The sequence below is a fragment of the Rhineura floridana genome, chromosome 11 (assembly GCF_030035675.1).
Source record: "Rhineura floridana isolate rRhiFlo1 chromosome 11, rRhiFlo1.hap2, whole genome shotgun sequence".
Taxonomy (NCBI): domain Eukaryota; kingdom Metazoa; phylum Chordata; class Lepidosauria; order Squamata; family Rhineuridae; genus Rhineura; species Rhineura floridana.
Genome location: NC_084490.1, coordinates 15,956,002 through 15,968,261, shown reverse-complemented (window position 1 = coordinate 15,968,261; position 12,260 = coordinate 15,956,002). Strand labels below are relative to the sequence as shown.

Genomic DNA, 12,260 nt, shown 5'->3' with positions numbered 1-12,260 from the left:
CACTCAGTGAGCTTCATGGCTATGTGGGGATTCGAACCCTGGTCCCCCAGGTCATAGTCCAGCACCTTAACCATTACCCTCTCAATCATCATCTGCAAATTTGATAAGCATTCCCTACACCTCCTTATCCCAGTCATTAATAAAAATGTTGAAGAGTCCTGCGGTACTTGAGCCCAGTGCTCATCAACGTTTCTCTGTCGCTACCCTAAGTCCCACTCAGAATAGACCCATGATTAATGATCCTAGTTAGTCACGTCCATTAACTTCAATGGGTCTACTCTGAGTAAGACTAGCACTGGCTACAACCCAAATGCTTTTTTGTAAACCACCTTAAAAATTTTTAATTGAAAAGGAAGTGGTATAATTTAAACAATCAGAAAAAGATGGGCAATTCTTATTGCACCATCTGGCTATCTTTACCTGTCCTCTGTACCCACCCAAACTCAGCTGCAGTCAAACCCCTAAAAGCCAGGCATAAAAACATACTCAAATAAAAAAAAGTTGCAACTAGGACTACAACCTTACTCACACTTACTAGGAAGGTGAGATGCAAAAAAAAAAAAAAGACAGGGTTCCTGCACCTTTGTGTCAAAGAGGATATTTCAACAGTTACAGTTGCTGAAATTCCCCTCTTCAGACACACCTATGAAACGGGCAGGAGCTCCAATTTTCACCTGGCTACTGTAATCCTTACTAGAGAGTAAACCTCACTAAACTCAGGATTTTACTTCTGAGCAAGCATGCATAGGATTGCTCTGCACAAAAGTTTAAAACAAACTTTTTGTGCTGTTGGCTGCCAGGGAAATCCCTACGCCTTCTAGCTACACAACCAATGGGCACACATTCCAACATTTTTGAGGAGACTACTCATTTTTGATACGGAGAAAAAAATGCAGCCAGATATATTTTTTATAACAGCCGTAATCCTTCAGACCTTAAGACATGTGTATTGTTTAAAAACACTGGCATTCTCAGCTAAGAAATATGGAGAAAAAATAGCATTGTTTGGGCTGTTCTGGAAAACTCGCATGCACACACAGGTTTCCAAGATTAATGGAAAACATTTTAGTTTCTTGTTTATAAAACCAAGGCTTCAGTTGGTCATCTGGGGCTCAGCTGGGGAACCTGTCTTAGAAGGATGATCACTTGCACTTGTAAAGACGAGAGCACCACGGGAATACTTTCCCCCCCCCACTTCAGTGAATAACCATGGCCAGCCTCGAAACGGCAACAATTTGTGAGACATGGTTTTCTGGAAGAGTGTGCAGCTTCTGGGTGTTTATAAAAGTTAACCCTCAATGCTCCTGCACAGTGGTAAGAAACGTTTGGCTCTCCAGATGTTGCTGAACTACAAGTCCCATCAGCCCTAGCAAGTACAGCCAATAGCCATAGATGATGGGAGCTGTAGTTCAGCAACACCTGGAGGGCCAAAGGCACCTTCTCAAGCAGTTCATGGGTTCCTTTCATGCTTCACATTTAGAAGTCCTCCAAATGGCTTGGTTATCCCAGTATGTGTCCCGATTTCCTTGCACAAACCTTACATGGACATTACAAGATGTACAGTCTTTATTGAGCATTTGTTCCATTTTTTAAAGCGGATTTGTTGTACCAGAGCGCTTTCATCCAGGTCAGTTGCACAAACCTATATTTCCAGTATGTGATTGAATCCCTCCCGCAAAATACTGACAGACTGGAGGTGAACTTGCTACCGAGTCTCACCAGTACAAATGCAAGAAGGTGAAAACAGACATTGGTGTAGCTACACTGATATCACAGTGGTATTCTTGCACCCAAAACCAGGGACAGTGGAATCTGGAGAGGTTCTCAGGCATTTGGAAGTGGTTTGCACTGAGGGGTGGCCAAGATATAGATGACCCTATTCACATCCTCACCTGTGGGCCCTTCTGGCCAGCTATGGATACAGATGGGCATACCTTCAGAGAGACTTTGGAGACTCTCAAATGTGTTTGCCCATTCAGTGCAAGACTCTCTGAGATGTGGGATCCATTCCACATCCGGCTACCTAGACAAATAATCCCTACAGGCACAGGGAAGTGTGTTCTTAGCGTGGAAATCTCTTACCTCTGTCCAGGTGCCGCATGCTTTCATCCAGATGCAAGTCTAAGACACGCACCTCTGCAAGGCCAGGCTCTTCATCCAGAAGCATCTGGACCATGTGTTTCCCCAGAAAACCACAGCCGCCCGTCACTAAGTAGATCTGGTTTCTGCTTGATGACCCCATTAAACCTGGGTGCACAGGAAGGGAGGGCAGAGAAAGATCATGGTGTTAGGATGAGGGAGCAAGAGAATTGTAGACTTACGGAAGGAGGAAGTGAATAGGGGCATGTGAACAGAAGCTGGAAGCTAAGATTCCTGAGTGGTGGTTGTTCAGATAAGGCTATTTCTAGAACACATACTAGGAACGGACACTTCACATATGTATGCCAGTGAATTCCATCAGAAATGGAAGTGGAAGTTGTTGTGTTTGCATTTTTGTACAGGTTTAGAATAGTAATCAATCCAGCAGATGCTATTTATATAAATCCAGCAAATATGACCAGCATTCTCTCAAAATGTTCTTGGGTTTTTAAGCGGGGGGGGGGAGGGAGAGAGGGCGGACAGGCGAGTGGAGGGTGAGCGAGCGGGCATGGGCGGGCCGGCAAATGAGCCAGTGGGCAGCTCCCTCCCTGCAATGCACAGCAGGGACCCTGCCATGGATCATGGAAGGGGAGCGCTACTCCCCTGCCCTAACAAGGGGCCCTTCAAGGGCTCCTGTGCGCATCAGGGCCCTTAGCCAGGGCCCCACCTGTCTGACCTTTGGCACCAGCCCTGAAAACATCCCACAGGTGCACCAAGCCCTACTGACAAAGAGATGGAGGAATGCTTATTAATTGGGTGGAGTGTGGATGAAGGAGGACAGAACCTGACATCCAGCATTCTTGGGTTCCAGCCAGGGCCCTGATGGAGGAGGCTGAGTCAAGGTATGAGGCTACCCAGTGGACCAAGAAAGATCTCACTTTGAATGTGGGGTGTGTGGATATAGATAACTCAGACCAAATCCTCCTCACAAGATAACCAGATTAAGCTTCTCACAATCTCGTCACAAATTCCTGGGAAATGAAGTGAGCCAGAGGGCAGCTCCCTCCCTGCAATGCACAGCAGGGACCCTGCCATGGATCATGGAAGGGGAGCGCTACTCTCCTGCCCTAACAAGGGGCCCTTCAAGGGCTCCTGTGTGCATCAGGGCCCTTAGCCAGGGCCCCACCTGTCTGACCTTTGGCACCAGCCCTGAAAACATCCCACAGGTGCACCAAGCCCTACTGACAAAGAGATGGAGGAATGCTTATTAATTGGGTGGAGTGTGGATGAAGGAGGACAGAACCTGACATCCAGCATTCTTGGGTTCCAGCCAGGGCCCTGATGGAGGAGGCTGAGTCAAGGTATGAGGCTACCCAGTGGACCAAGAAAGATCTCACTTTGAATGTGGGGTGTGTGGATATAGATAACTCAGACCAAATCCTCCTCACAAGATAACCAGATTAAGCTTCTCACAATCTCGTCACAAATTCCTGGGAAATTTGCAGTAAGATTGCATTGTGTTAGGTTTCTTTCCATGTTTGCTGCCAGCAGATAATATTTTAGAATAAGGTGTTTCATCACTCCTATCCACACTTTTCATTTGCAAAAAAAAAGAAAGAAAATTTGGATTTATACTGAGCGAGATCCAGCGTCGTAGCAGCAGATGCAACTTCCTGTTCCTCTCCTCCCTCCCTGCATCTCCCCAGTCTGCTCTGGAGAGTCCCCCAGTGTTCCAGAGCAAATTTGGGGGGTGCACGGGGGAGGGAGAGAAGTCCCGTTTGCACAAGTGGAAGTTTACTACACATGAAATATGCCACAACTAAATATCCCCCATCAGAAATCAAACCCAACAGGGGCCTAAACAAAAGCTGTTTCTATTACCTCCTTACCCCCATTGAAAAGGTAGCATTTCCCCATTTATAATTATATCATTTCAGAATTTAGAGTATGCATGTAAGCGATGGGAGAGATGGAAGAGAAGTATGCTGGATAGGAGAATCACAATATATATTGGATATATTGACAGTGATGTTTCTTTAAAAAAGCAATGTACTTTAAGAGCATTTCATTTGTTTGTATTTATTACCTCCCTCTAATATAGCAACACCATCATACAAGTCAGAGTGTCACCTTCTGTTTTTAAGCATCGTCGTGACATAGGCCATTGGTTTGCAGACCTAGGGACAAGACCCACATAATTGCTTAAAATCATCTCTCATCATCATACAGTGTGCAAAACTAGTGAACTAACCACAGAGAAATAGATTCCCTCACTGAATCACACTTATATATAGGGTGGGGACAGCTGTGACACACCCTAACACCCCCTGTAAATGGCATTCCCAAGAATAAACTGATGCTTAGTCAGTCTGACAAGCCAAAGATGTAGAAATCAAAGACGTCTGCAAATGGTCTGGTGGAAAACAAAGCCAAATTCATTTTGAAAAGCAGTCTCCAAGCCAACCGTTGCTGCCAGTTTGCTGTCTGACAACTAGTTCTGTTACAGCGGATTTTCATTAAACAGAAAAGGTAATCAGACCCTGGGATTTGACAAAAGAACTTTTTTGTTTAATGGCCCAGGATGACCAGGCAACGCCTCTTTTATCTGGTTTCATTTCTCCGAAATGTTGGAGATGGGAAAGGTGACACTTCCCACTCTCTCCAATGAAGGGGAGGGGAGCATTTGACAGACTTGGAAAAGATAGAGTGTCCATCTCTTTGGGGATCTACTGTGAGGTGGTTGAACTGCTTCCTGGTGGGAGTGCATCTTGATTGCTTCTGGCTATGGGCCATTTGTGTATATATACATATAAATATTTATGTAAGTCATCCCACTGCTCAGGGAGGTGGGGGGCATACCATCATATTGCACACCTAAACATTATATAACATAATGTGTATACACTTTAATAGGAAGGGGTTCAGGAGTTTCAAGTCTGCCTCACCATCACACCTATCACTAATACTGGTCACAGACCTTTTGCTGCTCCTGGCAAATTTAAAATTCATTAAGATCTCTTCCAGATTATCTGTCCATTGACCATTCATCCTGATTTGCATGCACAAAGGCTGTGAGCACACTAGTTGCCCACAGCAAAGTGTTTCCACTGGCCATACCTGTAGGGGAAACAGGTTGATCTGCTGATCAGCTGCAAAATCTGTCTGAAGATTAAAAAAAAAGCACTGAAGCTGATCCCACCAGGTTTTACAATAAAAAGGGTCATAGAAGAAGTACTTGAACAATTTAGGAGATATTGAACTCCTCGTAAGAATGTGATATTTGAACATTATGCTTTCTGGAATCACTCTCAGAGATATCAAGAAACCAGTGAACAGTTTGTGACTGAGCTTAAACTTAAGGCTAGTAGTTGTGAATTTGGTTCAACAGTTAATGATATGATACAAGATAAGATTGTGTTCAGTGTCAAAGATGAAAAGTTGAAGAAGAGATTGCTTGTGGAGCCCGAGCTTACTTTGGAGAAAGCGATTGAAGTATGTCGTTTAGAGGAAATAACAAGAGTTCAACTGCAGGCTATGTCAACGTCCTCAAAAGAAAGTCAAGAGTTGCATACAGTATCTGTGATTGATAAAACCCATGAAAGAGTTCCAGTACAAGCTGTAAGATCTGATAAGTTCAAAGATAAATATGAGCAAATTAAATAATTTAATACACCTTGGGGGCGATATTGTTTTAATCGTTTGCCATTTGGGCTTAAGTCTTCTAGTGAGGTGTTTCAGCAGAAAAATGAGGAAGTTTTTGGTCATATAAAAGGGGTTTATATGATAGCTGATGATATGATTATTGCAGCAGCAACATCGGAACAACATGATCAGATTCTGTGTCAAGTTATGGATATTGCACGTATGAAAAATATCAAGTTTAATATGGATAAGATTCAATTTAAGGTTGACTCTGTAAAGTACATGGGTCAAATAGTTACTGCCCAAGGAGTATGTCCGGATCCTGATAAAGTGAAAGCTATTTTTGAAATGAAATGTCCACAAGATAAACAAGGTGTTCTTAGATTTTTAGGGTCTGTGCAGTATTTATCCAAATATATTCCGGGTGAGGCAGAGCTGACAGCACCTTTACGTAATTTATTAAGAAAATATATCTTGTTTAAGTGGTTGCCTGAACATCAAAAGGCTTTTGAGTTGCTTAAAATGCAGCTATGTCAGGCACCTGTACTGCAATATTTTGATATTACCAAACGAGTTACTGTGCAAGCAGATGCATCAAAAGATGGTCTTGGAGCATGTTTGCTTCAAGAAGATAAACCTGTATCCTATGCATCAAGGTCACTTACTTCAGCAGAGCAAAATTATGCTCAAATAGAGAAAGAATTACTGGCGGTGCTATATGCAATGAGAAAGTTTCATCAGTATGTGTTTGGTAAAGTTATTTCAGTTCATACTGATCATAAACCTTTAGAAATAATTTTTAAAAAACCAATTGGTAATGCTCCTGCTCGGTTACAGTGTATGTTGTTACAGCTTCAAAGGTATGATCTTAATGTGATGTATATCCCAGGTAAGTATATGTATATTGCTGATACACTATTTAGGGCTGCTGTAGATATATCTACAGATGTTGAGGATTCTATGGTGGGACAGAGAGTAGTACATGGATTGGGCACACTTGTTATCCATCCAAAGGGGGCAGCTACTATAAAAGAGGCTACAAAGCATGACTCTCAACTTCAAGAAGTAGCTGTTTTTATAAAGAAAGGATGGCAGTATTTGAAGGATGTTCCTAGTGCTGCAAAGTCTTTTTGGCATGTAAAAGATTCTTTACGCTGTCATGATGGCATTATTTACTTGGGGAACAAAGTGGTCATTCCTATATCTCAAAGGCGAGGTGTTATTTTGCAGCTTCATGTGTCTCATCAAGGTATTCACAGGACTAGAGCTAGAGCAACATCTTTGATGTATTGGCCTGGTATGTGTAATGATATTGAAAAAGAGGTTGGAAATTGTTTAGTGTGTGCTCGTTATGCTCCATGTAATCAAAAGGAGCCACTGAGGCCACATGAAATTCCTGAGTTACCATGGCAGAAAGTGGGTGTGGATATTTTTGAGTATAATTCTTCTTCTTTTCTTCTTGTAGTGGATTATTTTTCAAAGTATCCAGAAGTGTTAAATTTATCTGACAAAACGGCTAGTACTGTGATTGTTAAACTAAAAAATATTTTTGCTCGTCATGGAATTCCGAGCATAGTTGTGAGTGATAACATGCCTTTTTCTAGTAGAGAATTTCAGCAATTTGCTTATGACTGGGGATTTGAGCAATGTTTTAGCAGTCCAGGATATCCACAATCTAATGGAATGGTTGAAAGAGCAATTCAGTCAATTAAACAACTTATTAGAAAAGCTTAGAATTCATGTGTAGATGCACACTTAGCGTTATTAGAATATCATAATACCCCAGTTACGGGAATGTTATATTCACCTGCTCAAATGCTTAGAAGTAAACTTCCAGTAACAAATGCTTTATTGTATCCTAAGATACCAACTGGTGTGCATAGAGATCTGAAAGAAATACAAAAGAAACAAAAAATATTTTTATGATCGTACAGCAAAGCCACTAAGTGATTTATATAAAGGTGATTCAGTATTTATCCAGTCTAATGAAGGCTGGCTTCCAGCCACAGTCATGGAAAAGTGTGCACAGCCACGTTCATACCAAGTAATAGCATCAAATGGTCAAAAGTATCGTCGGAATAGGCGCCATTTGAGGTGTCAACAACAATCATCTGACATTAGTGATAAGATAGATGATATAAGACAAGATGAGTCAATGTCTGGTGAACAAATAAATCAATTCTATGATAATGATTCTGTTGTTGTAGGGGATAATGTAACAAATAAAGATGTCAGTGTTTGTTTAGACAGACCTAATGCATATGTAACATCTAGAGGTAGGACTATTAGTTCTCCATTGAAATATAAGGAGTATGTATGTTAAAAAAAATGTTATTGTATTAATTCATTGTTATGAAACGGAGATGTGATGTAATATCTCTTTAAGATCTTGGAATTGTCAGTTAAGTGCAGTTAGAGTGGAGTCAGTTGGAAAGGGTTGGGCATAGCATGTAAATGGAAAAAGACTGTCCTCTGTGGAATAGTAATTAAAAAGTATACAATTCTTGTGTCAAAGAATCGAGATGTTTTTATTATAAAAATAAAACACATTATAGGCATACCATCATATTGCACACCTAAACATTATATAACATAATGTGTATACACTTTAATAGGAAGGGGTTCAGGAGTTTCAAGTCTGCCTCACCATCACACCTATCACTAATACTGGTCACAGACCTTTTGCTGCTCCTGGCAAATTTAAAATTCATTAAGAGCTCTTCCAGATTATCTGTTCATTGACCATTCATCCTGATTTGCATGCACAAAAGCTGTGAGCACACTAGTTGCCCGCAGCAAAGTGTTTCCACTGGCCATACCTGTAGGGGAAACAGGTTGATCTGCTGATCAGCTGCAAAATCTGTCTGAAGATTAAAAAAAAAGCACTGAAGCTGATCCCACCAGGTTTTACAATAAAAAGGGTCAGGTCTGATTAACGTCATGTGCCCCCATTTTCGGAAAAGAGAGATGGAGATGCACTGGAACCAACAGAGCAATATATGTGTCTTCACCCAAAGCTTATGCAGAGTTTAGATTCTGTCTGATCTTCATTGTGCATTTCTTCTGATTTATTAGCAGGGAAATTATACAAGAAGGAGCTTGTGAGGTATTTTATATATCTTCCCATTAATCATTTGTTCATTCCACACTTTTCAATGAACTTCCCTGTCACTTTCCTAACTGCAAAAAGTCAATTTCTTTCTTAAAGTGGATTCGTTGTGCTTAGGGCAAGGGAACGCTTTCATCCACTTTAAAAGCACAAACCTAAATTTCCCAGTACACGCTTGAATCCCTCCCACAAGATACTGACAGTCTGGAGGCACCCATACACAGCTGACACTGGGCAGAATAGCCCTGGCAATAGCAAGAATTAATACAAGGCCAATAAATTACAGAATTAATTGCCAGTGTGTTTCCAGTCATCTTCATCAGGGGAATCTACACAACATGCACACAACACAGCAGTTCTTAGATATGTAAGTATCTTAATATACTACGCATACCTGCTGAAGCATTTTTAAAAAAAATTAATCAAGAACAAACGAAGCCCACATTCCCCAAGTAAAACTGAAAATAGCAGAAATAGTTAAGGAATTGGCCAATACATTTTAAATGATGCCTTATCACAAACCTGCATAAGATAAGTTGGTAAAAATGTACAAATATTATATACCATTAAAACCCAATTTTAAACAACAATCTGTGGCTTACAGAACACTCTGAAGACAATATGAGTATAAGCACAAACTTATTAAAAGACCATACCTGTGAAATCAAAAGACCCAAACACTAGAAGGAAACCCTTTAGAGCGAAAGCAGATAAGGGGGGGGGAAACCAGACAATGTTCACTTAGCAGTTAGCTCACCGCAACTTTGAATCCCCTTTTGATCCACTATATATATGTATATGATGACCGAAAGGAAATGAGAAAGGAAAAAATATCTCATCATCAAAAAGAAAAGTTTACCATTCATTTCCTGCAGCTTTGAGGACTACATCATCATGACTAGAGCTTGGAAAAGTTACTTTTTTGAACTACAACTCCCATCAGCCCCAGCCAGCATGGCCTGTGGTCAGGAATGATGAGAGTGTAGTCCAAAAAAAAAACATCTGGAGGCTACCCCTGAGCTAGAGAGGTAGCCACTGAGCCAGAGAGAAGCGGTTAACTAGAGAGGCAATGAGGAACTACCAGCCTGTTAGCCCATGGGGCATTTTGGCCAAGCCGTGCCCGCTTGCCCTGCACCTGACCTCGTAGATGATGGCTAGGCCAAAAGGGAGTCAGCAGCACCTACAAGCCTTGTGTAAAACCCTCTGCACAGTGCTTTAGAAGCACCGACATTCAGCGGATTGTCAGGGCTACCGGGATATCTACAGGGATATCACCAGCGGTCTGTGGGTTTCATTCAGGTGATCCGTGGTGTGTCTGTAGATTTGTGGCTGACGATAAGCACTTTTATTTCTTCTACTGTATTACAAGAGAGCCAGTGTGGTGTAGTGGTTAAGGTGCTGGACTACGACCTGGGAGGCCAGGGTTCGAATCCCCACACAGCCAGGAAGCTCACTGGGTGACCTTGGGCCAGTCACTGCCTCTCAGCCTCACGAAAACCCTATTCGTAGGTTCGCCATAAGTCAGAATCGACTTGAAGGCAGTACATTTACATTTATTGTATTACAAATGTAAGGAATTACAACTGCCACTTGGGTAGAAAAATCCCTAAGTGGTCTGCCAAGACCTCCTCCAGACATTTCTTAGTGGTCCATGGGGAAAAAGATTTAGGAACCACCGGCCTACACTGACTCAGAGTGGCTCTCTAAGGATTCAGAAAGGAGTCTCTCCCAGCCCTACGTGGAGATGCCAACCATACTGTGTGCAAAGCAGATGGTCCACCACTGACCTACACAGCCCTTCCTTCGGGTTGGGGAAGGCTGAATGCTGTCATTTCAACTGCAATTGTACTGCAGTTTCATGCCGGCATCTTATTTGATGTGTTACGCTGTGTCTTGTTTCGAATTTTTGGTTTTTACAAATTGTTGTTTTAAGCGCAATATTCATGGTTCGTTGTAAGCCACTCAGAGAGTTTGCTGAAGAGCGGCCTATGAGCATTCTACCAACCATTTTATTTTATTCAGTCAGCAATGAAGACAGGAGGAGTTCTACATTCCTCTCAGCGAGTGCCACTTATTAGCCCGGCAGCTACATTTTGAACCCGTTGAAAATTTCCAAACACTCTTCACATGGCTGGCACACGTACAGTGTGTTGCTGCAACCATCCATTTAATTTCTGGCAGGGATGCAATATATATCATGTGGTGCATGTGGTGAAATTCATATTGGCCACGGTCTACAGTATTTGCAAATATGTTTTATTTAACCTACAACCAACTACATTTTCTACAAGGAAAAATAACTCCGTTAGGTCCCTGCTTTGACAATTCTTGAAAGAATTTTTACCAAGTGTGGTAGTGTTTCTATGTTCCAATTAATGTTTTAGATATTTTTTATTCTCATTAATTCAACCACAGGTTTGACATCACACATAGGTATAATATCTAATAGATGCCAAATCCTATATATGGCCCACTTTAAAAGCCATTATTGATACAATGGACTAACTGCAAACCATCATTTTGTTCTTGGGTTGGTTTTTATTCCTGAAGAAACAGTTACATCTTTATTTTATTCATTTAGAAAGATTTATGCCACCGCTTAAATCACAATGCTCTCTAAGTGGTATACATAAAGTACATAAAGAATTGTAGATAACACGGAGTTAAAACCCACAAGCTATTAAAAACAAAGATACATGAAATTATTATCATTAAAACACAGATAAAATCAGTACACTTTTAAAATGAATATAGGTTAAGTAAATTACATGCTTTAAGGCTCTGTCCTGTACTGTATGCAAAGCATCAGATGGATATGCAACAGATTTTTTTTTTTAAATTACATTTTCAGACAAACATCCTGTTTTGAAGGCCAAACTTCAAACAATTTATCCTGTCATAAAAACCTGACTATATGGCACATTATTTCTAATACCTAAAAAAAAAAGGGGGGGGAAGATATTTTATCTCTGTAGCCGTCATACAAATTTGACCAAAATGCAGGTAACCGTATAGGTCTACATTAGAAAAAGATCCTAAAAGTAAACAGGGCTAAATGGTAACAAAGATGTGAGCAAGCTTTTGAGCACATCAAAACTCTTGTTTAACATTCAGCCTGATGGAGGAGTTTTGATGTACTCAAAAACTTGCTCACTTCTTAGTTAGTTTTTTGTTCTGTTTAAAAAAACAAAATAATACAAAAAAAAATCCTCACAAAATAAGTCAAACACAAGTGAGGCCCTGTAACAAAATATTGCAGTGTGGGGTGCTTCTGTTCAGGGAGGTTACTCGATCAAAAAAATGAGATAAGATTAGTCCGGTAGGATTTGCTCTTGCTAAATCCATGTTGGCTTCTAGTAATCACTGCATTGTTTTCAAGGTGCTTACAGACTGATCGCTTTATAATCTGCTCCAGAATTTTCCCGGGGAT

General features: G+C 41.1%; 1 protein-coding gene across 5 annotated transcripts in view; it reads right to left on the bottom strand.

The window, feature by feature from the left end:
- HSD3B7 (hydroxy-delta-5-steroid dehydrogenase, 3 beta- and steroid delta-isomerase 7) overlaps positions 1-12,260 on the bottom strand; it is a 78,734-nt gene that overhangs the window by 30,269 nt on the left and 36,205 nt on the right. For 3 of the 5 annotated variants that reach the window (XM_061588054.1, XM_061588055.1, XM_061588056.1), the window contains exons 2-3: positions 7,529-7,608; positions 2,083-2,247 (exon numbers count right to left, since the gene is read on the bottom strand). In XM_061588054.1, coding sequence (XP_061444038.1) covers positions 2,083-2,242 — 160 coding nt within the window. In that variant the 5' untranslated portion in view covers positions 2,243-2,247; positions 7,529-7,608. The remainder of the gene's footprint in view (positions 1-2,082; positions 2,248-7,528; positions 7,609-12,260) is intronic. The other 2 variants (XM_061588057.1, XM_061588058.1) reach the window with 1 other exon arrangement.